Here is a 25,368-nt window from a genome sequence, read left to right on the forward strand (position 1 = left end):
GAGTGAAACATTACAGAAACACACCAAATCTCAGAAAGCTGCACAAATATTTTATTTTATTTATATATTTAGATAAAAGCAGCTGAATTTAAAATTTCCTTAACTTTAAATTGCTGTCTAAAAATAAAATAAAACTCCTTAAAAAACCCCAATTAACTACTTTTTTAAAGCTCCCCCCCAGTTATTTACCCAATTGGAGGCAGGCAGACTGAGTTGCTCACTGATGAGATGGATTGCAGGCAGGCAGATTCAGTTGCTAGCTGATGCAATCGATTGCAGCAGCCAAGCAAGGCTTTGCGAGCCTGAAAGAAGCAGCAAGTAGGCAAGTGGGGACCAGGCGATTGGGTGGGCATTGGCAGGGGGAGGGGAAGGGATTTTTGCTACTGGTTCTCCGAACTACCCACCCCCATTGCTACTGCATTGTGCGATCCGGTCCGAACTGGGAGCATTTCAGCCCTGAAGTGAGGTACTAATACCACTCTATAAAGCCCTAGTAAGACCACACCTGGAGTACTGCATCCAGTTTTGGTCACCACACTATAAAAAAGATGTTGAGACTCTAGAAAAAGTGCAGAGAAGAGCAACAAGGATCATTAGGAGACTGGAGACTAAAACATATGAAGAAACGTTTACAGGAACTGGGCATGGCTAGTCTAGTGAAGGACCAGGAAAGACATGATAGCAATGTTCCAATATTTGAGGGGCTGCTACAGAGAGGATGGGGTCAAGCTATTTTCCAAAGCACCTGAGGGCCAGACAAGGAATAATGGATGGAAACTGACCAAGGAGAGATTCAACCTAGAAATGAGGAGGAACTTTCTGACAGTGAGAACAATCAACCAATGGAACAGCTTGTCTTTGGAAGTTGTGGGAGCTTCATCACTTCAGACATTCAAGAAAATGTGTCAGAAATGGTATAGTCTGCTGCTTGAGTGGGGGGTTGGACTAGATGACCTATAAGATCCCTTCCAACTCTGTTAATCTGTTTAAGTACTGCAGAGTATAAAAAAAGTATTATACACCTCAAGAATGTCAAGGCCTGACCAATGTCATTGGAAAAGAGGGAACAAAGATCATATTTGTGGAAGTCAGACAATACAAAGTGTCTGGCTTTTCCCCAGTAGGCTAGGTTGGGAAAAAGTTTGATAGGAACACAAGAAATGAAACATACCAATTCTGGAAAGATTTAAAATTAACTTTATTGTAATGCACCTACATTGCAAACCTTCAAGGATGCAGCAAAAACAGACTTCCCTCTCACCACCATCAAAATATCAAAAATGATTATTTGGATTGATTTTTTTTGTTTTTTTTTTGTTTACATTTATACCCCGCCCTTCTCCGAAGACTCAGGGCGGCTTACAGTGTATAAGGCAATTTGATTGTTTGATTTGATTGTTCCTTTAACCTTTGTGGAAAGGGTGTTAATAGTTGGTATTTTTAAATAGTAACTTTAGTCTAATTTTGATAGTATTTTAATGAATTATTATGGTTTGTCACAGCCAGCCAGATGTTTAGACTGGATTTGCATTTTTATTTATTTATTTTTGTCACACAGTATATATAAGCATAAGCATGAAATAACTATACAATATATGAGCATGAGTATGAGTAAGTAATAACTATATTAATTGGATATAACGAAAGGAAACAATAGGACAGGAACGGTAGGCAAGCTTGTGCTCTTATGCACATCCCTTAGTCCTTCCCAAGAACCTGGTGGAGGCAAATGTTGTTTTGATGCTGTTAAAAGTATCATCTCAGGATGTAAGCTGTTCCAACTAAAGTTGCCTTTTGCAATTGACTGGGGGTGATTTTATCAATGCTGATAGTATTCAAGTGATGCTCCAGTTGTTCTGGGATTGCACTGATGGTGCCTGTTACTATTGGTACTACCTTTGCTTTCTTTTCCCACAATTATTCTACTTCACAATTATTCTACTTCACAATTATACAGACTTCAGAGGATAATTAGAACTGCAGGAAAAATAATTGCTACCAACTTGCCTTCCATTGAGGACCTGTATACTGCACGAATCAAGAAGAGAGCCGTGAAAATATTTGCAGATCCCTCGCATCCTGGACATAAACTGTTTCAACTCCTACCCTCAAAACGACGCTATAGAGCACTGCACACCAGAACAACTAGACACAAGAACAGTTTTTTCCCGAAGGCCATCACTCTGCTAAACAAATAATTTCCTCAACACTGTCAGACTATTTACTGAATCTGCACTACTATTAATCGTTTCATAGTTCCCATCACCAATCTCTTTCCACTTATGACTGTATGACTATAACTTGTTGCTGGCAATCCTTATGATTTATATTGATATATTGATCATCAATTGTGTTGTAAATGTTGTACCTTGATGAACGTATCTTTTCTTTTATGTACACTGAGAGCATATGCACCAAGACGAATTCCTTGTGTGTCCAATCACACTTGGCCAATAAAATTCTATTCTATTCTATTCTATTCTACTTGTAGGTCTTCAAATTTTGTGATTTTCTCCAGTTCTTTCTCTTCTGCTCTCTCCAAGTACTGCTATGTCCATTATTCAGACTTTATCAACTTTTGTTAAATCTGAGGTCTTATGTGGCAGGTGCTTGCCTATTGTAATTCTAAAGTTAGATGCTTTTTTCTATTTCCACATCTTTCTCTCCCCCCCCCCCTTATTCTGTATTAATTGTGGTTACTTTTTATGCTCTTTAAAAAACTTTTAATACATTTTTTATATATAAAGAATTAAAGTCTTTTTATACATATGTATAAAAAGCCAAATGAACAAAACCTCTCATTAGTTATCATCACTTTTATAATTTGAGACTGATGTAGAATCACTTTCTCTTCCATCAAGGAGAAACATATTAGTCAATGGTGGGGAAAAATCAAGAGTCTGGAGGCTCCTTTTCCAAACAACAGAAGACAATGAAACCATAGAACAAAATTTATTTGCAAAAAAATCTCAAAAGTGAACATTTGTCAGTAAAACAAAGGAATAAAATAAAACAAAGTGGTAAAATGAATATTGATTACAAAACCATACAAGCTGTAATTCTGAAATTGCTTCATTTTTAAAAAAAACTATACTGAATTCATAGCAACAGCACCATTGGAAATACTACATAAAACCTGTCCAAACCAAGTTTGAATATGTAAACATATCAATAATGTAAAGCTCAATTTGTGAAGTGAGTATAGCACCTTATCATAATATCATATTGAGAAAAATAAGATCCTCTGACAACAAGAGTTCTGTATAGGCTTCCAGACAATTTCATTTAAAAACTATTTAGATAATGCCAAACAATCTTCGCTGGATTAAAAATCTCCATTGCTGGAGGGTTTAAGAAGAGACTGGACAGCCATTTGTCTCAAATAGTATCAGGTCACTTGCTTGAGCAGGGGTTGGACTAGAAGACTTCCAAGGTCCCTTCTGACTCTTGTTAATAACCCTTTCAATCACATTTGTAAGTTCATTGTATCTAAATAATATCATGGTTGATTAAATAGCTTGTACCTTTTTCTCCAGTTCTAGTCTGGGCTAGATATTGTGACTTATTATTGCCAATTCATCATCAACATCATCATCACCACCACACATTTTGAACCAGATCATTCACCCCATGTACCCCTCCTCAAATGACAATGGAGGCCAATAAATATTCTTTGGAACTTCTCTTGTTACTAAGAGCAGAATAATTTTTCTGGAGCTGCCTAGCTCAGGAAATGCTTACTGTACTGTATTATATTGTATCTTTTTAGTTACGAAATTGAAAAAAGGCAATGAAGTCATGTGGCCTTTTATTTTGAAAATAAGATATTTATATTCATGTGAGGAGTACTAATAGGGATAAAGACAGTGCATTTAACATTCCTGGTTAGCCTGGTTTATCGCTTGTCAAATATGAAACAAAATTCTTCTCTTGGTTACAGTTATGAACTAGAGTGACAATAAATCAATTTGTATTTCTTCCTGTAGGCTGGAGGAATTCACGGACAATAAAGAAAAGAGGAATGGACAGGGATAAACATAGCACAGCCTGAAAGCAAGGACAAAAGATTATGGCTCTGTATAAAAACATGGGTTCCACGAGAGGTTAACAATTTATTCCTGAAATCATAGACTATTGACTAACTTGCTTCTCTAGGAATCACCTCCTCAGATTATAGCTAGTTTTCTGGAGACAGTTTGATAGAATACACCTTTCAGCAAAGATTGATAATCGGGTACTCTGAAAAGGTGGCGCTCTCTGTAGGCTACATCTTCCTGAGCCGCTTTTTGGGAGACAAGCAAACGTAGGTTGGCCTCATTGACTTGTGTGCCAACAGCAAGTACATACATTTCAATGTCTGCCTGTTGAGCATTCTGGACTGCTCTCTCGATGGCATTTTCAGTGATACCTTGAGAATTGCCATCCGAGAAGATCAGCACCCTCTTCTTAATAGCAGGACGAGAGGACCTCCGAAACAGGTTGGTGACATAGTTCAAGGCTGCAACAACATCTGTGCCATCATTTATAAATTCCATTTTGTCAATTATATCAGCTATCACTGTGTAGTTCCGCTGAAAGTCCACCTCCAGTTTTTGCTGTGTGTTGCCACTGTACTGGACAACAGTGATGCGCACAGAAGCCCCTGGACTTTTATCAGCTGATATGAATCGTTCCGCAAGACGTTTCACAAACTTCTTGGTGATATTGAAGTTATGGGCCCCAACACTGGTAGAGCTATCCACGAGAAGTGTGATATCAGCTGAGTTAGCAAAAGTAACTGAAAAGAGAAAAGGTTATTTTGGGGATATCCCTGCTGCATATGTTTCAACAATTTGCTTTCAGTAGTTGCCTGAGTGCAAAGCAGCAGCTACAATCCATACTTTCCCTTCTCCTCTTTGCATATCCCTGAAAAGTTTCAAGAGACAGCTTAAGCTAGAGCTCCTCTGTCTAGGAGACTGACTCATACTGGGCTGAACTGAGAAGGAGCTCTCTTACAACACCGAGTGAAAACACCTTGTGTAAGTAAGCAGCGTTTTCATTGAACCCTCTTGCTAATCTGGAGCAATTTTCTCTTCCCCACAGCTCTGAGGCCCTTCAGGCCCTCTGAATGCTGCCTTCCCCTGGGCACTCATTGTATAAAAAAGAGAAGCAGAATAACATCAGGGATTAGGGACTTTTCTCTTGTTACACAATACAGAGGCACACTGACACTATCTAATGTTCTAAAATTCAATTTATTTGGGAATTAATTGATAAGATGTTGCATATGGTTAATACCGACAAGAGATTTTTAGCATTTGATTCATATAGTTAAAATTATGTTTCTTTAATAGCATTTTTACATTCTTATTAGGGAGGCTGGAGCAGCTGCAAATGAAGCAATTGCAAAGCACGTCTTGCGCTTTTGTGATTTTCTTCTCCATCATGTATAGGAAGTGAAATTGGGACACTAAGACTCAGCTTAGCTCAAAATTTTAACAGAAACCTTAAAAAAAAAAAAGGCCAGGAAGTATTGGCTGGGCAGACATCACTCTGATGACAGGAATACTGCCCAAAATGGCTGATGAACAACAAATTGCAAATGACTACAATTTACAGTATTGTATTGCTGCAGCTGGCTGAAATAACTTATCCATTTTGGCTGGACATGCTCAGATGGAAACAATCCAGTAAGGCCCCAAGAAGCAACTCAGCAAAACGTTTTATTAAATAAGGCAATATTAAGTTTATGCATGGAGCAGAGAAATCAAAGTAAGGTAACATACAATAGTATGGGATACTCACTTGGGCAGGTATAGTCGGGACATTGTTTTTCTATAAAACAAAACCAAACAAAAATCCCATTAAAGCACTCCTGAATACCGATAGAATGAAATAGATGTTTTGTAATTTCTCACCACTCTAAATTTCTTCATTGCAGTTAGATTGTACAGCTTAGATTGCCACTGTAACCAAATGGCAACCAGCCCTGGCCATTTCATTTTATTGATTTTAAACATGGCTTTTCCTGCAGAGAGGTGAATACAGTACATAGTTTCCCTGCCTATCTTTGATTACAAATGCAAACACAATTAATATTTGGTAACTTCATTAAAGGTGTTTTGCAGACATTAGCACAGAGCAAACTATTTAAGATGAAGTTTCTTCTGCGTCAATATGAACTTAATTTAAAATAGTGCTAAGGTAACAGTTTGCATCCCACAATTGTCATCTCCTTATTTTAAAGTAGTCAGTGGTCCTTTAACAAGAGTTGAAGAACCAAGAAAATAACAGGTTTGCCGCTACCACAGATGGGCTTCAAAACTCCAGACAATCATTAGAGGTCAGAAACAAACAAATCTTAACTTTTTGCATCCATCTAATGAAAGCAATAGAGACCATAGGCAGAGGTCTGGGAGAACTGTGGGAGCATGGAGGGTTGTAGAAGGCAATGGGAAGTGGTGTGGAACAAGCACAAGACGGTGTGGGGAGAGGAAGGGACATTGCCGGTTTCATTGGACATGCTAGAAGGCTGTGCTGTTTCACTCCTGTTTTAGTTAAACCAAATTAGCAGCATATTAATTTATTCACCCACCTCGACAAACATAAGAGGTAACATTCTGAATGAAGGTGTCATCCAGCAAGGCAATATACTCTGGTTGGGTAAATGTGAGGCCTCCACAGGATATTTCACTTAATTTTTCAGAATCTGGAGGATCTTGGAAAATATCACTAGAACCCACAGGGACAACCTAAAGAATAACAGATATTATACCGCTTACATTTAGATAAATGAGTGTTATAAATGTTCTCTGGTGTCCCAAAATGTGAATGAAACTTACTCTTCACTTGAAAAGTTTACGGGAAGATTGCAGCAATATTTCTAAGACAGTAATACTACAGCACAAATATTTGTAGATTTTAGGTAAAAACATCACCGTAATGTGCAGTCTTTAAGCCAAGAAAGCAGCCCCTTTTAGAGAGTCCAACATCAAGTCTTATCAAAATTCCAGGGCACTAAGCATATATACAGATTCTTTAAAGAACATGAAAGGGACTTGACGGTCAACATTACCTTCTCAACAACCCCCATCATATCTAGATGGTTTCTGGTAATTTACTTACAGAAATGTTGTCCTTATACAGTCTATATCTGTTGTCCTTATTACAAAGACATATGGCTGCATAAACTTTTGTTTTCTTTCTATCTATCTATCTATCTATCTATCTATCTATCTATCTATCTATCTATCTATCTATCTATCTATCTATCTATCTTATCATCTACTTACCTACCTACCTATCACTATCCATCCTGCCTTTATTCCTTTTTTAAATAAATAACTCAAGTTGGTGAACATACAGTATATAATACTCCTTTCTCCTCCCACATCAACCCTGTAAGATGGGTTGCATTAAGAGAAAGAGCAACTGGTCCAAAATTATTCAGCCTGCTTTCATGCTTAAGGCATAACTAGAACTCAGTGTTCTGGTTTCTAGGTAACTACTCCCACCACTTCCCCAAACTTATATTGATTTCACCTTATTATCTCTTTCACAAAGTACATTGATGGGTGTTCGATCGTGTAATACATCAGTCCGTCCATCTGTGATGACAATGATAACTCTTTTGTGAGTGAAAAACGGGGCAAGACGTTTTTTGGTGTAGTCAAGAGCCTCTCCAGTAAAGGTGCCACCAGCAATCCAGTGAAGGTTCTTCACAGCCCTTGCAATAAAGCATCAAAGGAATCAGTCTCAGCAAATTATACCTTATCAAATAAAGCTTTATACTTTATAGGAAGATTTTTGCATTCAGAAAGTCTAGTTTGTGTTTTCATTCCAGAAATTTGAAACTAACTAATACAATAATAGCAATAAATTAGTCTAATATATTGTATGAAGCTCAAAATCCTTGTGATAGGTACTTCATCTGTTAATAAAGCAATATTCCTAACTTGCCAAGACCCAGCCATGAATAAAGTATTTCATTGGCTATTTCTTTTTAAAGCAGAGAACATCTGAGCAGGATATTTTTCAGCTACCGATCAGTGGGTGGTAATGGTATGGAATTACGAAAGGCTGTAGAATAAACTATCCAACAGAACAGATGTTTTGTTTTTGGAATGAATGCAACAAACTGGAGGAAATCACAACTGTTTGTCTAGGGAATGAAAGTGGTGTCTTTCCAGGAAAAAAAAGTTGTTATAAATATTTACATGAACACCAGATACATATAATGAGAGAACCCAAAGGATGCATCTTTGTCTATGTGAACCAAATATCATTAACCAGCTAGTTCTTATTCATCATTTTGCTAATATATACCCAAATGTCAGATTTCACACTTATTTACCTTATTCATCTTTTGCAGATGACATGACTATGTCAGTGTCAGGCTACCTCCGACTATAATTAGGAAAGAATTCACCTTGACTTCATTTGGAATAAAGAAAAGTACTTTTACTATTTACAGTCTTGATAGCAGCCAAGCTAAGTTGGATCTGAGACAAAATATGGCTAACATATCATATCCCCCCAATTGTCCCTCCTCCTCCAGGAGGTCAGGCTGGTCTGGTCCAATGCCAGCTCCTTCTCGGCCCCTCGTGGTAATCTTCTTCCACAGGTCTCTAGATGTCAGTCATCTTAGGAATGCAGTGTCTGTTAGAAAAGCCTGCGCTGATAACACTCAGTCGTTAATCACCCCTCCCCCACTGTTATGTCAGCCGACACTTTTAATAGGCTCCTTTCCCTTACCCCGTACGGTGGTATGATACATCTCATTTCCTTAATAGTTTTATAATACAGAAATAAACATTTCACATTCTATCTACTGATATAATCATTCAAAAGTATACGAAGATTGGAGTGGAGGCTGACATTCGGCCCTCCTGCAACAAGGACGTTAGTCCTAGAAAGAAAAAAGAGAAGTTAGGGTTTGTCAGGATATTTTTTATAGAATTGTGCTATCTTTTTCGAAGCACGAACATCTTCTTTGTTCACCCATTCAGCTTGGGATAACGGGAAGTGTTTCCAAGCAATAAGATATTGAATTCTATTTCTATGTTTTCTTGAATCCAAAATTTCTTTTATTTCAAAGTGTTGTTCGCCCTCTATGAGAATTGGTATAGGAGGGGGTGTATGGTTAGGACGGAAAGTAGATGTGTGTTCAGGTTTCAGCAAGCTCACATGGAAAACGGGGTGAATTCTCCTAAGTGTTTTTGGTAAATCTAGTTGTACTGTCACGGGTTGATGATTTTTACTATGGGGAAAGGTCCCACATATTTGGGTCCAAGTTTCTTAGATTTCTGAGTGGTTTGAAGATATTTGGTGGAAAGATAAACCTTATCGCCCACTTGATATTTGTTCTCAGGGGACCTTTTTTTATCTGCTTGTTTTACAAAAGGAACATCCATGTCAGGGTGTTTTAAAATAGGTTCGGCGGCAAAGAGTCGTTTCAATTTTTCAAAAGCTGCCTGACATTCCATTGTCCATTCGAGAGGTAATGATGGTTTGGGTTTCGTGTCTCCTTTAGTTTTCAAGAGGTTGGTGATTGGTAAAGCAATTTGAGCAAAGGAGGGGATGAATTGACGATAGAAATTTGCGAATCCTAAAAAACTTTGCAGTTGCTTGCGTGTGCATGGGGGGGCCCATTCCAAGACAGCTTTCACTTTTCCTGGATCCATTTCTAACCCATCAGCTGAAATGCGATACCCTAAGTAGTCTATTTTAGTTTGATGGAAATCACATTTGGATAGCTTACAATACAGTTCTGCAGATAATAACTTTTTGAGAACAGCTCTTACTAGTTTAATATGTTCTTCCATTGTTTCGGTATAGATAAGTATGTCGTCAAGGTAGACAAGAACTCCTTTGAACAAATGCTGATGGAGTATTTCATTTATTAGTTGCATAAAAACTGCGGGCGCCCCCTGCAGTCCAAAAGGTAGTACTCGAAACTGGAAACATCCTAGTGGACAGTTGAAAGCGGTTTTCCATTCATCCCCCTCCTTTATACGAACTCTGTAGTAGGCTTCTCGCAGGTCCAGTTTGGTGAAGAACTTTCCCTTCGCTAAATGTGCTAACATATCTTTCATGAGTGGCATGGGGTATATGTTTTCGGCGCACACCGCGTTTAAATTCCTATAGTCAACTATAAGACGAAAGGAGCCATCTTTCTTTTCCCGGAACATCACTGGCGCAGCCACGCGAGGTCTAGCCGGTTGGATAAAACCCCGCTCTAGGTTTTTGTCTATGAATTTACGTAGCTCCCCCAATTCCTTTTGGGTCATGGGATAAGCTTTTGGTTTTGGAAGCTTTACCCCCGGAAGGATGTCTATGGCACAGTCAATAGGCCTATGGGGAGGAAGTACGTCTGATGCTTTCTCACTAAAGACTTCTCGCAAGTCCCAGTATTCCTTGGGTATTCTCTTCTCCCCGTCTATCCGTTCGATCATTGCCCCCAACGTATCCTGGTGCATGGCCACGGTAGATCCCTTCTTGGGTTCCCCCTTTTCCCCTTTTAATGTTTTGGAACGGAAACGTAGGACTCCCGTTCTCCAGTTAATATGGGGTTCCATTTCAACCATGACAGGCCTAGCAACAGGGGTTGGTCCATTCCTGGGGCTACTATGAAGTTCAGAATTTCGCGGTGGTCTCCTATTATCATTTCTATGGGTTCTGTTACGAAATGGGCGGGTCCTCCCCCTGCCACAGAGCCATCCAACTGGGCAAACGCTATGGGCCTACTTAGGGTTCTCAATCTTAGTTCCATTTTTTCTACTAGTTCGGGACTGACCATACATCTAGTGCATCCAGAATCGAGTAGTGCTAGCAGTTCCCCCTTATTACCCGAAGAGGGTACATGTAGATTGACTGGAATGTCCAAGGGGCCCCGTGCCCAACTCACCAGAAGGTCTTCATCAGACTCTGATGTGGTTTTGCTGTCGTCAGTATCGGTCGACGCTTCGCCATCCTCCTTGATGGGCGTGCCCTTCTTGGCAACGCCCTCCCCCACTTTTGCCGGTTTACGCGCCTTAGCCGCTGGTTTCACTGGTTCCTTTTCACCACCAGAGGTCACGCTTGGTTTCAACTTAACCCTACAGTCGGCTGCTCGGTGGCCTTCTTTTCCACATCTGTAGCACGCAGACGAACGTGGTCTTCCTCCCTCCAATCTAGGGACGTCCCTATAGGTGCCTCCTGGAGAACGGCCAAGGGATGGCCCTCCAGTGCGCTGTCTTCTGCCACGGTCCTTCACTAGTTCGATTTCCATCTCTGCTGCCAGGGTGTACCAGCCATACAGCGAGTTGGAGAGGCTCGTGCTCGACACAGTTCATAGAGATCTCCATTCAGACCATCTTTGAAAATGTCCACAAGGGTCACCTCCGACCACCCTCTCATCAAGGGAACTAAATCACTGAACTCCTGGTTATAATCAGCCACGGTCTCCTCCCTTGCCTGATGGTTTCATTCGACCTTTGGCCTTTTGCTCTGCAGGGGTCCTCAAACCTCCTCCTCAGTGCAGTCATAAAATGCTCGTAGTTTTGCAGTAAGGGGGAGTGGTTGGTATATAACGACACATACCACGCAGCTGCTCTTCCGGTCAAATTGTGGGTCACAGCTCTCACTTGTGCTGCCTGTGACCAATAATCTTCCCCCCAGTCTATCATGTGGTCATTCACTTTCGCCAGGAACAGTCCCAACTCCTTCGCATTTCCATCAAATTTCTCTGATATGGGGGGAATTTTTGGCTTTTTCCTTCCCCTGCGCAGCCTTGCTTGATCAGCAGGTGGCGCGCGACCCCCATCCAATTCAGCTTCCTCTGGGGAGAGGGTTCCCGGCTCTGGCTCTTCAGAAATCTCACCGCCCTGGGAATCACCTCTAGCTGGCCCCTTTGTAATTTCTTCTTCCTCTTCTCCCCCCCCCCCCGGAGGACTGAACAGGGGATTCATACCTTTGGCGAGCAGCTTGCCTTACTTTCACTTCACGAAATAGCCGTAGTGCCTCTTCCAACTGGAGGCTGTCTCTGACTTTCTGCTCCTCAGACCACTCGGAAAAAGTGCGTAGTTTCTCCTTTCTCCTTGTAGTTACTCCAGAGGGAGGTTCCTTGAAGTCGGGTAGCCTCCTCTCTTCTTCCAACTGCATTATCTCCAGCTCAGGGTTAAAACCGACAGAAGAAATACCTCCGGACGCCTCCCCCAGCTCAGCCGGCAGCTGGCCTTCCATCACATTTTTTCTCTCCCACCTCGGTATTGCGATTGCAATCCTGGTTGGTAGACATGATGTGGAGATCCAACTTAATGTCAGGCTACCTCCGACTATAATTAGGAAAGAATTCACCTTGACTTCATTTGGAATAAAGAAAAGTACTTTTACTATTTACAGTCTTGATAGCAGCCAAGCTAAGTTGGATCTGAGACAAAATATGGCTAACATATCATATCCCCCCAATTGTCCCTCCTCCTCCAGGAGGTCAGGCTGGTCTGGTCCAATGCCAGCTCCTTCTCGGCCCCTCGTGGTAATCTTCTTCCACAGGTCTCTAGATGTCAGTCATCTTAGGAATGCAGTGTCTGTTAGAAAAGCCCGCGCTGATAACACTCAGTCGTTAATCACCCCTTCCCCACTGTTATGTCAGCCGACACTCTTAATAGGCTCCTTTCCCTTACCCTGTACGGTGGTATGATACATCTCATTTCCTTAATAGTTTTATAATACAGAAATAAACATTTCACATTCTATCTACTGATATAATCATTCAAAAGTATACGAAGATTGGAGTGGAGGCTGACAGTCAGTATTACTGGCACATTACTCTATTCTCCCAATTATTTTGCATAAAATCAACTGGAGAAGCTATGTTTGTCAGTGCACTTTTTTTCTTTAAAACTATAGATTTTGCATACCACTTACCTGTACACAATACTCCTAACACTTACATTTTAAAAAACTGTCCATATTCTAATCTTCCTAAGAATGCATTTATAGCATGCTGTGACACATGAATTCAACCTCCTCAGACCTTTGAACCGAGTTCTGGTGGAATCCATGCAGCGCTGATTGTTTATTTTATATTGGTTCCATCTTGTTGGCTGATGGCTTTTCAGACACAGAAATACATATAAACTTTCTTTTGCATCCCTATCAGCTCTTTACTGATGTAATCAATCAGTTGTGGCCCACTGACAATCAACTGTGCCCCATTGTAGTAGCTGGATCTTTTCATAGGTTTAAGACATTGAAATGTTGTCTCCAATATACTGTATGCTTCCACCAAACCCAATTCTTTTCCTTTCTTTCCACTAAAGAGCAAGGCAACCCACAAAGTGTCCAAGTGCAATTCAAAAACGCTTTTAGATTGGCTACTAATCGTGGCATATAATTTGACAATCCCACCAAAAGAATGCTTTAATTGTGTCTCATCTACAGAAGCATATGATGGAATCCTAGCAAGCAGCTTTTTGCAAGAAGTGGCTATTCATATATGAAAATATTTTTTTAGAAAGTTAAATAAATACACCACAATACGTCACATAGAAGGCAAAAAAACCCAAGAATTCTTTCATCTATTATGAACTCACTCCTTAAAACCTTGAACGTCTCCATCCTTCATGAGCACCAATTCTTCAGTTCCACCATGACTATACTGCACAATAGCAAGATTGGAGTCTTCACTGGAAAACTGTAAAAAAAAAAATAGTATCCAAGGAATAGTAGTATCTAAAGCCAAAAATCAGAGATTACACTATTTGGACTATGGTAGCTCCAGAGAAACCTGTCTAAGACGTTTCATGCATTAAAGTGCATTACTGCATGCAATTCAACAGTTGTTACTAATTATTAGCCTTATTCATAGAGATTCCATTAGGGAAAAACTTGGGGATAGAAACCAGGGTACTGCTCAGCAGAATGTGCAGGAGGACCCAGCTGATAACACTGAGCCCAGAACAAGGATCATAGGTTGATGCAGTTGTAAGTCAAGGCATCACATGACTGAATTTGAAGTTGCAACCATATTTTATGATAGTCATTAAGCAAATGTTGGAAACTAGCAAAAATGGTCATAAGTAATGGTCAGATGCTCATGGGAGAATACAATCAACCATAAAAGGTGACCTAGTTACCAAGTACACAAAATACAATCATGTGACTGCAGGGCCATGTGTAGCTATCGTAACTCCAAAAACAGGTTGTATGTAGTTCTGGGGAGATCTGTTGTAAACTTTGACCAGCTGTTAAACAACTGGTTATAAATCAAGGAATAATTGTATTAAGACTTACCATTACATGTTCTTCTGTGCGCAGCCTGTCAATAACTTTAATTATAAAATCCTTTGCAATACCAAAATTCATTTCTCCAATACTCTCAGAACTGTCTAGTACGAATATAATATCAATGGGACCACACTTACATTCTGTAACAAAACATAGGATACTGTAGAATCACAAACATAAGCATGAAAATTGTATTTTCAGAAGCTTATTCAATCAATAGCATTTATAGCATCAAGAATCAATAAAAGGTCTTCTTGATTATTTAAGGCTAAATTCAAGTATGTCAAATAGCTTCTGGAGGGAAATTGCAGCCTGACAATGTTCAAAGCTCTCCAAAGTGAGAAGAGCCACTGCAGCTTTGAAAGCCACCAAAGAGGGGATTTCTGGCCAGAGTTTACTTTCCTAGGTCAAAGGGAGATCAAGAAATTAACCACATCATATCTGAATGGAAGTTCCTTTTGATTAACCTGCAGAAAAGTTGTTGCAGCCAGATCAGGAATTATGTTACTGGGACCCTGGATTTACGTTCCAACTGCAGCAGAGTCCTTATAAGGTTTACAATTTGTTTTCCCCATCTCTTAATCAATTTAAAAAGTTATCAATTACAGCTGCAGATTTCTTTTGCAGCAAAGAAAAGACTCCTTACTATGAATTAAACTTTCTTTTGAGGCTACAGAAATACAAGAGAAATTGGTTTAAAGATTTAAAATTTATTGGCAAATAGCTCAATTAAGAGAGGACCTCTGAAAGGGTTCAGCAACTAAGGGGACAATGTTTGTTTTAATCTGCTATTTTTTATTTTTACAGGTAGTCCTCAATTTACGACCACAACTGAGCCCAAAATTTCTCTTGTTAAGTGAGACATTTGTTAACTTAATTTTGGCCCATTTTATGACCTTTCTTGCCACAGTTGTTAAGTGGATCACTACAGTTGATAAGTTACTAATCCGGTTGTTAAATGTATCTAGCTATCCCATTGATTTTGCTTGTTGGAAAGTTGCAAAAGTTTATCACATGACCTTGAGACACAGCAACAGTCATAAATAAGAACTAGTTGTGAAACATCTGAATTTTGATCACATGATCATGGGAATGCTGCAAAGGTTGTGAAAAATGGTGTCAAGTCATATTTTTCAGTGCTGTTTTTTTTTTTTTAATTTACATTTATATCCCGCCCTTCTCCGAAGACTCAGGGCGGCTTACAGTGTATAAGGCAATAGTCTCATTCTATTTGTATATTTACAAAGTCAACTTATTGCCCCCCCAACAATCTGGGTCCTCATTTTACCTACCTTATAAAGGATGGAAGGCTGAGTCAACCTTGGGCCGGGCTTGAACCTGCAGTAATTGCAGGCTAGTGTGTTCTAATAACAGGCTCCTTACAGCCTGAGCTATTACGGCTATTACAGCTGTTGTAATTTTAAATGGTCACTAAATGAACTGTTGTAAGTTGGGGACTTTTGTACTTTTGTACTTTTGACGAAAGTGCCTTGATACAAATTATTACTAAGTTAGTGAAAGAGAATAGTTTAGCATGGGAATATCTATCAATTATCTCTAAGTTCTGTGTAACAATAGATAAGGCGCCACTCTCAGCTTTTCACTGGAGACCTGATGTCTGGACCTAATGGACAACCCAGTTTGTATTTTATGTTTTTTAGGATGAAATATTTACAAAAATAAATGTATACGTTTGTATGTGCATGTGTGTGTGTACATATGTAAATAAAATCCAAGTTGCTGTTTTATTTGGTTTTTTTTTTTTTGCTTCTGTTTTGTTCTGGTGGTTTTTGCCAATCAATTGCAAGTAACTAAGCTAATTAAAGACTTCTTGTCCATATTAAGGGGCAATTTAGAAAAAGATTACAAACTATTTAGAATGAACCCATTTTATGAGTTAGGAGCAGGTAAACTTAATTCTAAATCAGGGCTTAAGACTCATACTTTAATTACATAAAAATTAATAAATATTTCCATATAAACCTGTAAAAAACTAGTCTAATGAAGTCTTTGAAAGAATAAATAGTTGCCTCCCAATATTTTTCAAATCTCAATCATCACACACAAGTAGATATTTGCTTATGATAAACATACAAATCTCAAAATAAGTGACAATAGTGGATAAGTAATGCTGAATAAGCAGTGCAATACTTAGATCAATATTTTGATTCAGTTAGTCAACTGGGTATTTCTGAATATATATTTCGATAAATATATCATCCAAATATCCTTCTCATGACAAATACTGAGAATGGACATGTTTTGTCTGGTTCTCTTTTAATCTACTTTTTAAACTAGATAATAAAACTAATCATGACTATCTGGGTCACTATAGTCAAACAGATCTGCTGATTAATTTAAAATTCTTGCAGTAACTATAATAATAGATTGAAAAAGTGATGATGGCAGCAGGCAGTCTTACAGAAATTAATTCTAGGATTGCCCGCTACTGAAGAATGGGCTAAAGAATGAATTTCCATCTAAATCTTTATACATGTGATGAAAGAATGATAAAAAAATTGCACATAGAAACTTACCACAGCAAGCTGAGGTGGGGGTGGGGGGACGGGGGGGGGGAGAGAAAGAAGAATAAAATTTATTGAGAAACACAAACTTGGCGAATACAAAGAGCGCTGAAATACATCCATATTTCTGCTGTTTAGCTAGGGACACAATTTAAACAGATTGGAAATGTTTCCCTTCATATTGGCTATATTTTATGTTTCCCACATTCTAGTTGTTTAACATACTGCTGCATTAAACAAATGAAAATATGGGGAACATAATAAAAATGCTGGACACCTTTTTCAATGTTTGCACCTGTTTTTTACCTGCATGATATTTATTACTGCATTTGCCACAAATAATTAAGCTAATTTCTAGTTAATTTCCAAACAAGGATGTTTGGAAATTCATTTTCACTGGTATATAACCAATATAAACATTGCTCAAGAAATTAAAAATGGCATGCAAGCAGCACATGAAATCCTTTTCCTAACAACCCATTTCTAGTTTATGAAGTGTAATAATTACGGTACTTTGTATCATTCAGCAGTAAAGCCATAACATATTTTTCAAAATACAAGAATAAAAACAAATTGATAGCATAATTGCATATTTGCTTTCCAAAACAGCATTCCAAGGTAGCATATTCTAGATTGCTTTCTCTTGTGTACATTGAGAAAATAAATAAGGAAGTAAATAACTCAATAAAGTGCTGACATATTAATAATTTTGGCTTATGCCAATTTGTTTTTGGCTTTCAGATAATTTTGATTTTGATGTACATTATTTACTATTGTTATCCTGACCTAACTGAATTGAGGAGTTTTGATTCTTGAGCTATCAACATTAATTCTAGGCACCACTATTTGCTGATCAAAGCTATAGGACGACAACCGAAAACAGGAAATAATTTGATAGCACCTTTTTCAAGTAATGAATATTAATAAATGGTGTAAGATTTATTAAAAGGTATGAATCTGAGCATGCAAAACCTGGGTAACACTAGGAAACAGAGAAAGGCATCAAACAGTAAATACAGAATAGAATATCAGAGTTGGAAGGGACCTTAGGGGTCTTCTAGTCCAACCCCCCGCTTAGGCAGGAAATCCTATAACAAATGGTTATCCAATCTTTTCTTTAAAAATTCCAGTGTTGGAGCATTTACAGCTTCTGCAGACAAGAAGAAGCTTTGCTGGCTGAAGGACTCCGGGAGTTGAAGTCCACAAGTCTTAAAGGGACTAAGGTTGGAGACCCCTGTTCTAGAGTCTCAACATCTTTTTTACATCGTGGCGACCAAAACTGAATGCAATATTCCAAGTGTGGCCTTACCAAGGCATTATAGAGTGGTATTAACACTTTATATGTTCTTGATTCTATCCCTCCATTTATGCAGCCTAGAACTGTGTTGGCTTTTTGGGCAGCTACAGCACATTGCTGGCTCGTATTTAAATGATTGTCCACTAGGACTCCAAGAACCCTCTCACAGTTACTACTATTGAGCGAGGTACCACATACTGTATACTGTACCTGTGCATTTTGTTTCTCTTGCCTAAGTGTAGAACCTTACTTTTTTCACCACTGAATTTAAATTTGTTATATAGCGCCCAACATTCAAATCTGTCAAGATCTTTTTGTATTTTAAGCCTATCTTCTGGAGTGCTGGCTATTCCTGCCAGCTTGGTGTTGACTGTGTTGTGGTCTGCTGACAGCCTGCAGAGCTGACAGCAGAGTTGGACAGTGAGAAGGCTGGGGAGGAACATGGGCCAGTCCTGGAATCTGGGGAAGGCTCGGACAAGGGCTCTGCATCGGAGGCAGAGATGGGGCCAGGGCCATCTGGAAGTTATGTGCTGACTCCAGAGCCTCCAGAATGAGATGTCAGCGAGGCAAAGAAACAGGGGAAGCCTGTTCCCAGTGTGCGCATGCGCAGAGCTGCCAGAAGGCAAGAACAGTTAAAGACAAAAGGGGCAACCCAGGAGTAAGGCTTGGAGATGATTGGCCCCTCCCATAAGACATAAAGGTGGAACAAAGGGACATGAGCCTTTACAGGAAGCAAGTTTGTTTGTTCTAGTCAGTTTAAACTGTGAAGCTCCGTTTTGACTTTGTGCTTCATTTGGCCTTGCAAACCTAATTGGTAATTAGGTCTTTGGCAGCATTTCAAGGGAGATAAAGGTGGGTGCTTATCAGCCTTATCCCGAAAGACTGTGGCAGACTTCTGTTGGACTATTCACAAACTGCTTGGGACTCATTACGGGCTGTGAATGAATAATTCACAGCCGATGAAATAAAAAGAGGGTTTTTGGGACTAGGCGTGTGATTGTTACTGTCTCAGGAAGCCATGGTTAGAACAGTCTGCAAATTTGATGAGTTCCCCATCTATCCCCTTGTCCAAGTCATTGATGAAGATGTTGAAAAGTACTGGGCCTAAAACAGAGCCTCGGGGTACTCCACTGCATACTCCCCTCCATGTGGATGTAGTTCCATTGTGGACTACACGTTAAGTGCAATTGGTCAGCCAGTTACGAATCCATCTGGTGGTGGTGATGCAGTCTTACTCACATTTTTCTATCTTATCAAGTAATAGGTTATGGTCTACTTTATCAAATGCCTTACTGAAGTCCAAGTAAATTTTATCGACAGCATTCCTCTGGTCCACTAACTTTGTTAAAGAATGCAAAAAGATTTGTCTTGCATGATCTGTTTTTGACAAATCCATGTTGGCTTTTGGTTATTACTTTGTTTGCTTCTAGGTGTTCACTGATTTGTTGCTTGATTGTCTTTTTCAGAATCTTCCCTGGTATTGAGGTCATGCTGATAGGTCTGCAGTTTCCTGGATCTATTTTTTCCCCGTTTTTTGAAGATGGGAACTACATCAGCTCTTTTCTAGTCCTCTGGCAGTTTCCCAGTGCTCCAGTATCTTTGAAAGATATAGTTCAGTGGTTCTGAGATCACGTCTGCCAGTACCTTCAGAACCTTAGAGTGTAATCCATCTGGTCCTGGTGATTTGAATTCGTTTAGGGTGCTCAGGTGCTCATTTATTGTTTTCTTTCCTATTTTGACTTGTGTTCCTAATCTGTTTTTTGTGGTGCTGTTTTTGATAGGTTGGACTTTTTTTCCCTTTGTGTAAAGACAGATGCAAAAAATGAGTTAAGTTATTCTGCTTTCTCCTTATTGCTTGTTACTTTCTTGCCACTTCCCAGCAATGAACCAATTGTTTCCTTGATTTTTTTCTTGTTTTTAACATATTGGAAGAAGCTTTTTTGTTGTTTTTTACTTTTGTTGCAAGCCTTTGTTCATTATGAGCCTTAGATTTCCTCACTTTATCTTTGCAGGCTCAGGCTATTTGCTGATATTCTGCCTTAGTTATGTGTCCCTCTTTCCACTTTTTATACTTGTCCTTTTTGTCTTTCAATTTATCAGAGTTCTTTATGCAGCCATGCTGCTTTCTTTTGAGAGCTGTTATTTTTCTTCTTCATTGGTATTGTGCTAGACCAGCGGTCACCAACTGGTGGTCCCTTGACCACTGGTGGTCCATGAGGAAATTTTGGTCGTCCGCAGAAAAATTATTTGCATTTTTTATATTGCGCTAAATACTATTTATCTTTTTTAAAAAAATCATTATTAGTGGTCCATGGGATTTAAAATTATGAATTTAGTGGTCCCTGAGGTCCAAAAGATTGGGGACCTCCATCCTAGACTGGGCTTTTATAATCTCACTTTTCAAAATTTCCCAAGCTTCTTGAGTTGTTTCCCCCTTGAGGATTCTCATCCATGGAATCCTTCCCAACAGTGGTGAAATCCTAATTTTTTTACTACCGGTTCTGTGGGTGTGGCTTGGTGGGCATGGCAGGGAAATGATACTGCAAAATCCCCATTCTCACCCCACTCTTGGGGGAAGGATATTGCAAAATCTCCATTTCCACCCCACTTTGGGGCCAGCCAGAGTGGTATTTGCTGGTTCTCCGAACTACTCAGAATTTCTACTACCAGTTCTCTGAACTGCTAAAAATTTTCTCTACGGGTTCTCCAGAACCTGTCAGAACCTGCTGGATTTCACTCCTGCTTCCCGAGCTCTAAGTTTATTGAAATTAGCTCTCTTAAAGTCCAAGATTCTAGTTTGACTTTGTTCTATTGCTTTTGCTTGCATAATGTTAAATTCCAATATTGCATGATCATTCCCCAAGGTTCCTGTAGTTTCAACACCTTCTATCATTTCATCTCTGTCAGAATTAAGTCCAATATGGCTGATCCCCTTGTTTCCTTGTCTACTTTTTGGGAAACAAAGTTGTCTGCTAGGCTTGTCAGCAACCTGTTTGATCTTCCACTTGGTGCAGAGTTTGTCTCCCAGTTGATGTCAGGGTAGTTAAAATCCCCCATTACTGTTGTGATGTGCTTCCTACTTACCTTAGTTATCTGATTAGCAAAAAGTTCATCTATTTCCTCTGTTTGGTTGGATGGCCTATAGTATACACCTATGGGAATGTCATCCCCCCTTTATGTTGACCAGTTTTCATCATTGTTGTGCTCTATTTCTGTAGAGATGTAGTTATTTTTTATATATAGTGCAACTCCACCTCCTCTTTTATTTGGTCTATTTCTTTTAAATAATTTAAATTCCTCTAGCTGTATGTTCCATTTGTGGATTTCATACCACCAAGTTTCCATAATGGCAACAATATCATATCTGCCTTCATTTACTTGAATTTCTAATCCACCCTGTTTATTCCTTAATCTGTGCATTGGTGTTTAGACATTTGAGTCCATTTTGATCGACCCTGTGTTTACTTTCTACCTAACCTGTGTTGTGCCTGACTTCCCCTACTTCCTTACTGCCTGTTTGATTAGTGCACATGGTATGGCACTCACTATTAAATGCTTGATTTTGCTTAATAGCAAGGTTGATATTCTTGCCTGCACAAAGATCTATGTTACATGTACTGATAACCCTATTAATTTTAGACTGCTGGGGACAGAAATGTTCTGTATCAATTAACTCTCTGTCCCTGCTGTTCAGTTTAAATATTTATCCAGAAAATCTGTGAATTTAATGCCAAGTAACTCAGTTTCTTTCTTTGATGGATGCAAACCAACTCTTTTGTACAGTTTTTCATTGGACCAGCTGCAGACATCATGACTAATATAACCAAACCTTTCCCTTTTACACCACTCCACCACTCCTTTAGCCACACATTAAACTCTGCTATACACTGGCCTTTCCTTTTTTGTTCCTTATATATTGGTAAAACTTCTGAAGAGGTAAGCCTACGGACTATACTACTAAATTCATTCCCCAAGCTCTGGAAATCATTCTGCACAGAAAGTACCGGTACATCTTTTTGTGACAGATCATTTGTGTCAAGATGTATAATAGCATAAACATCTCAGTTCTTACTGGCATTCTTGACTATCTTAAAAATACGCCTCTTGCCTCTGCTGGCAGTAGCACCTGGCAGACACTTGATCTCTTTCAAAACCTCAGTATCCTTTCCCAAATTTTTATCCCTTAAAATTGAGTCCTTCTAATAAGTGGCAATGATGGTAACACAGAAATTATTATTCTCTATCACAATTGCTCTTGAGTAATGCTGACTGGAGGAGTTTTTGAGGAGAATAATTGACTGGGTATGTTATATATATATTCAGTGACATATAAATTTAACTGGCAAAAGAAAGCTCAAGACCGTATTAGTTGTAAACATAGAGAAGAGGCCTTCATCCTGCAGTGGATACACAAAGACTAGAATAATGATAAATTCAATAAGAAGGAAATTGTATTGTAAGCAGTGAATGTTGCCTTGAAGGTGGTAGTCGCAAGGACCTTTTTGAATATGAAAATTTCTGAATATGAAACATTAAAGATAGATGTACATTTGTAGGATTTTGGAGTTTCTGCTTGTTGTGAATACATGGATGCATGATTTGTATATCTGAATAATATGTGAGGGGAAGAATTATTTGAGTCTTTCTTTGTATGGTTTATGCCTTTACTTTCATTCATTTACAATATATGAAAACAATTTTTTGATATATTACCTAAAATATCCAAACAATGAATGGAACTTGGCTTTAAAATGTGTGACTTTGCTGGCAGTTCAGAACAGAAAAATAAGTGAAAAGCAAGATCTGGTTCTAATCAATTTGTTAGAAGTGATTTGCTATGGTAGCTGTAAAAACACATTTTTACTTGAGGTAGTTCAACTAAAGCAACTTCATAATTTCTATATTCCTATTAAATTTTAAGGAATGCAATGTTAATTTGGGAAAAGTTGTATTAATCGCATACATTATATTGGGGATGCAGCAGTTGAAAACCTGGAGGCTTATTCTATGGTTTGTGATGGTGATTTGATAAAACCAGTAAGCTGCCAATTCGCATTATGATAACACTTGTTAATCAATGATACTATTAACTGTGCAAAAACTGAAATCAAATACTTACAACACATTTTCATGATGATATCTAAAATTTCACATTCCTAAAAACAAAGGAAGAAAAGTTGGTCTCATTGAGACTTTGGAAATGTAGAATGAACTGGGTCTTTCCCTGCAATCTTGAAGAAATTATCTTTGATATCCTTACAGTTAATTTAGCAAACAGTTCAGGAAATTTACAGACTACAATTGAACTTCAGGTTCTTTCTTTCAACATCTTAGTTTAGGGCTGTTAAAGAATGACTGTCATCTGTATCTATTTAGGCACACGTACAAACATACACACACACATACAGACTTTTAAGATTGGCTTTTTTATTGTTTAAAACTGCAGGAAGTTGCAGTGTCAATTTTTGGCAGCTGAATTGCCAAAGTTTGCTGACATTATCAAATGAGTCATTGGAGTTTATGAAAGGGGAACTGGAAAGCATGGACTATCTATTCCTGAAATCAAACTTAATATGTTTACCAATAAAGGAGAATATTTGTAGCTCAAGGTTAAAATATAAAAGTATTATGAGGGGTCCTTGGTGCTCTCTGAGTGAGTTGTTTAGTTGCAGATGTTTCATTATATAAATTAGGTAACATGATCAATACTAGTATATAATCAGCACTGATGATGTTATCTAGTTTGGGTAATGAAACATTTGCAAGAAAACAACCCACTCAGAGACCATCAAGGACCCCTCATAATATATTTACATAAGCTTCATTAGAAAGGATGTAGCATTTATAGAGAATGATTTGGTATGCAGGAAATAATGAAAAGATCTCTGACATTTTAATTGGTAATTGAAACTAAATCTTGATTTCTGTGAAACTAGATCTACTCATTTAAAAGTGCATCTGTACTGAAATACAGATCAATATAGCATAGCATTAAAAACTATTTCCATGTTTTAATCTTGCCTTTATTGTTTTTATAAATAATTCAATGTTGTAAACAAACCAATACTGCTTCCTCCTCTTATTTTCCCTTCAACAGCAACCCTGAAATGAGTTGGGCTGAGAGAAAGTGATTGGTCCAAAGTCACCCAGTCAAGTTTATTGCCTTAGGCAGCGCTACAACTCACAGCCTCCTGGTTTCTAGCCTGGTGCCCTAGCCACTAGAGCAAACTGGCTCTCTTATTTGTTGGTAAAGGAAAAAAGGAGTATCTGTGGATTTTAATCCACTAATCCTTTAAGAAGGGGTACCCATCCCTGTTTCCTTAAGCCATTGAGCCAATGTTGTTTGAAGACATTTCCGCAGACATGTGGTCAGCATGACATCACACTGCAAAGAGGACGGCGAAATGTGGAACACTTTACCTTCCCACCAAAGTGGTACCTATTTATCTACCTGCATTTACAAGCTTTCGAACAGCTACTGGCAGAACTTGGGGTAAGTGACGGGAAATCTTTCCCAGTGTTTTTTAAACTACTTGTTGGTATATTTCACAAATTGGAATGAAGACCAAGGAATGGATAAAGTTTAGGTATCCATGAATGAAAAAAGTCATAGATTCATCTAAGAAGGCCTACTAAAAGAAAAAACTTTCTCTAAATAATATTGAGAATATTTTCTGGACTTAAAGAGAGAAGCCACTGACTACGGAACTAATCTTCCTCCAAGCAGCTGAATGTTATATAAAATTGTTCTAAATCTCTCATATCTGCAATGTTTTGCTGTGCTAAACAGTTTACTCAACTTTCCATGAAAACACTTGAATAGTGCTTGGTTGTGTAGAGAAGAAGATAAACCACATAATTTCAGTCCTACTCACATCTGGCCCAGGGAGTCCTGGAGGTCCTGGAGGTCCCTAGGAGATAAAATCATGGTAAAGGATATGAGAAAAATTCTCAATTACGTACAGAAATTCTGAAGGAATAGAAAGGTGGCTGTGACCTATGGTTGCTTTTGGTGACGCTCAGTTCCCAAACTAGACTGAAGAAGAAATGAAAATATGCTAAAGAATTATGGCTGCTAGCTATTGAAGATCCCAGGTTGCTATCTTCCCCATTGCCCTGGACTATGTAACTGCTGCACATTATTTAAAATATAGCTGTTCTCTAAAATACATGAGATAAAATGACAAAGAAAAACAACAACCCTGCCTCCCTAATGCTGTAGTCATACTTCTTGACCAGCTGGAAGGACTACAGCCTTCAATGATTCTAATGATACTAAAACTTGATGTTCTAGTGAAC

At 38.7% G+C, this 25,368-nt stretch overlaps 1 protein-coding gene across 1 annotated transcript in view; it reads right to left on the reverse strand.

The window, feature by feature from the left end:
• Positions 1 to 2,936: 2,936 nt before the first annotated feature.
• Positions 2,937 to 25,368, reverse strand: part of COL6A1 (collagen type VI alpha 1 chain) — a 68,512-nt gene continuing 46,080 nt past the window's right edge. The window contains exons 27-35 of the mRNA XM_058184921.1: positions 24,945 to 24,980; positions 23,189 to 23,225; positions 16,785 to 16,793; positions 14,254 to 14,387; positions 13,554 to 13,654; positions 7,522 to 7,705; positions 6,575 to 6,731; positions 5,785 to 5,814; positions 2,937 to 4,777 (exon numbers count right to left, since the gene is read on the reverse strand). Of these exons, the coding sequence (XP_058040904.1) occupies positions 4,167 to 4,777; positions 5,785 to 5,814; positions 6,575 to 6,731; positions 7,522 to 7,705; positions 13,554 to 13,654; positions 14,254 to 14,387; positions 16,785 to 16,793; positions 23,189 to 23,225; positions 24,945 to 24,980 (1,299 nt within the window). The 3' untranslated portion in view covers positions 2,937 to 4,166. The remainder of the gene's footprint in view (positions 4,778 to 5,784; positions 5,815 to 6,574; positions 6,732 to 7,521; positions 7,706 to 13,553; positions 13,655 to 14,253; positions 14,388 to 16,784; positions 16,794 to 23,188; positions 23,226 to 24,944; positions 24,981 to 25,368) is intronic.

Source organism: Ahaetulla prasina, chromosome 1 (genome assembly GCF_028640845.1).
Source record: "Ahaetulla prasina isolate Xishuangbanna chromosome 1, ASM2864084v1, whole genome shotgun sequence".
NCBI lineage: Eukaryota > Metazoa > Chordata > Lepidosauria > Squamata > Colubridae > Ahaetulla > Ahaetulla prasina.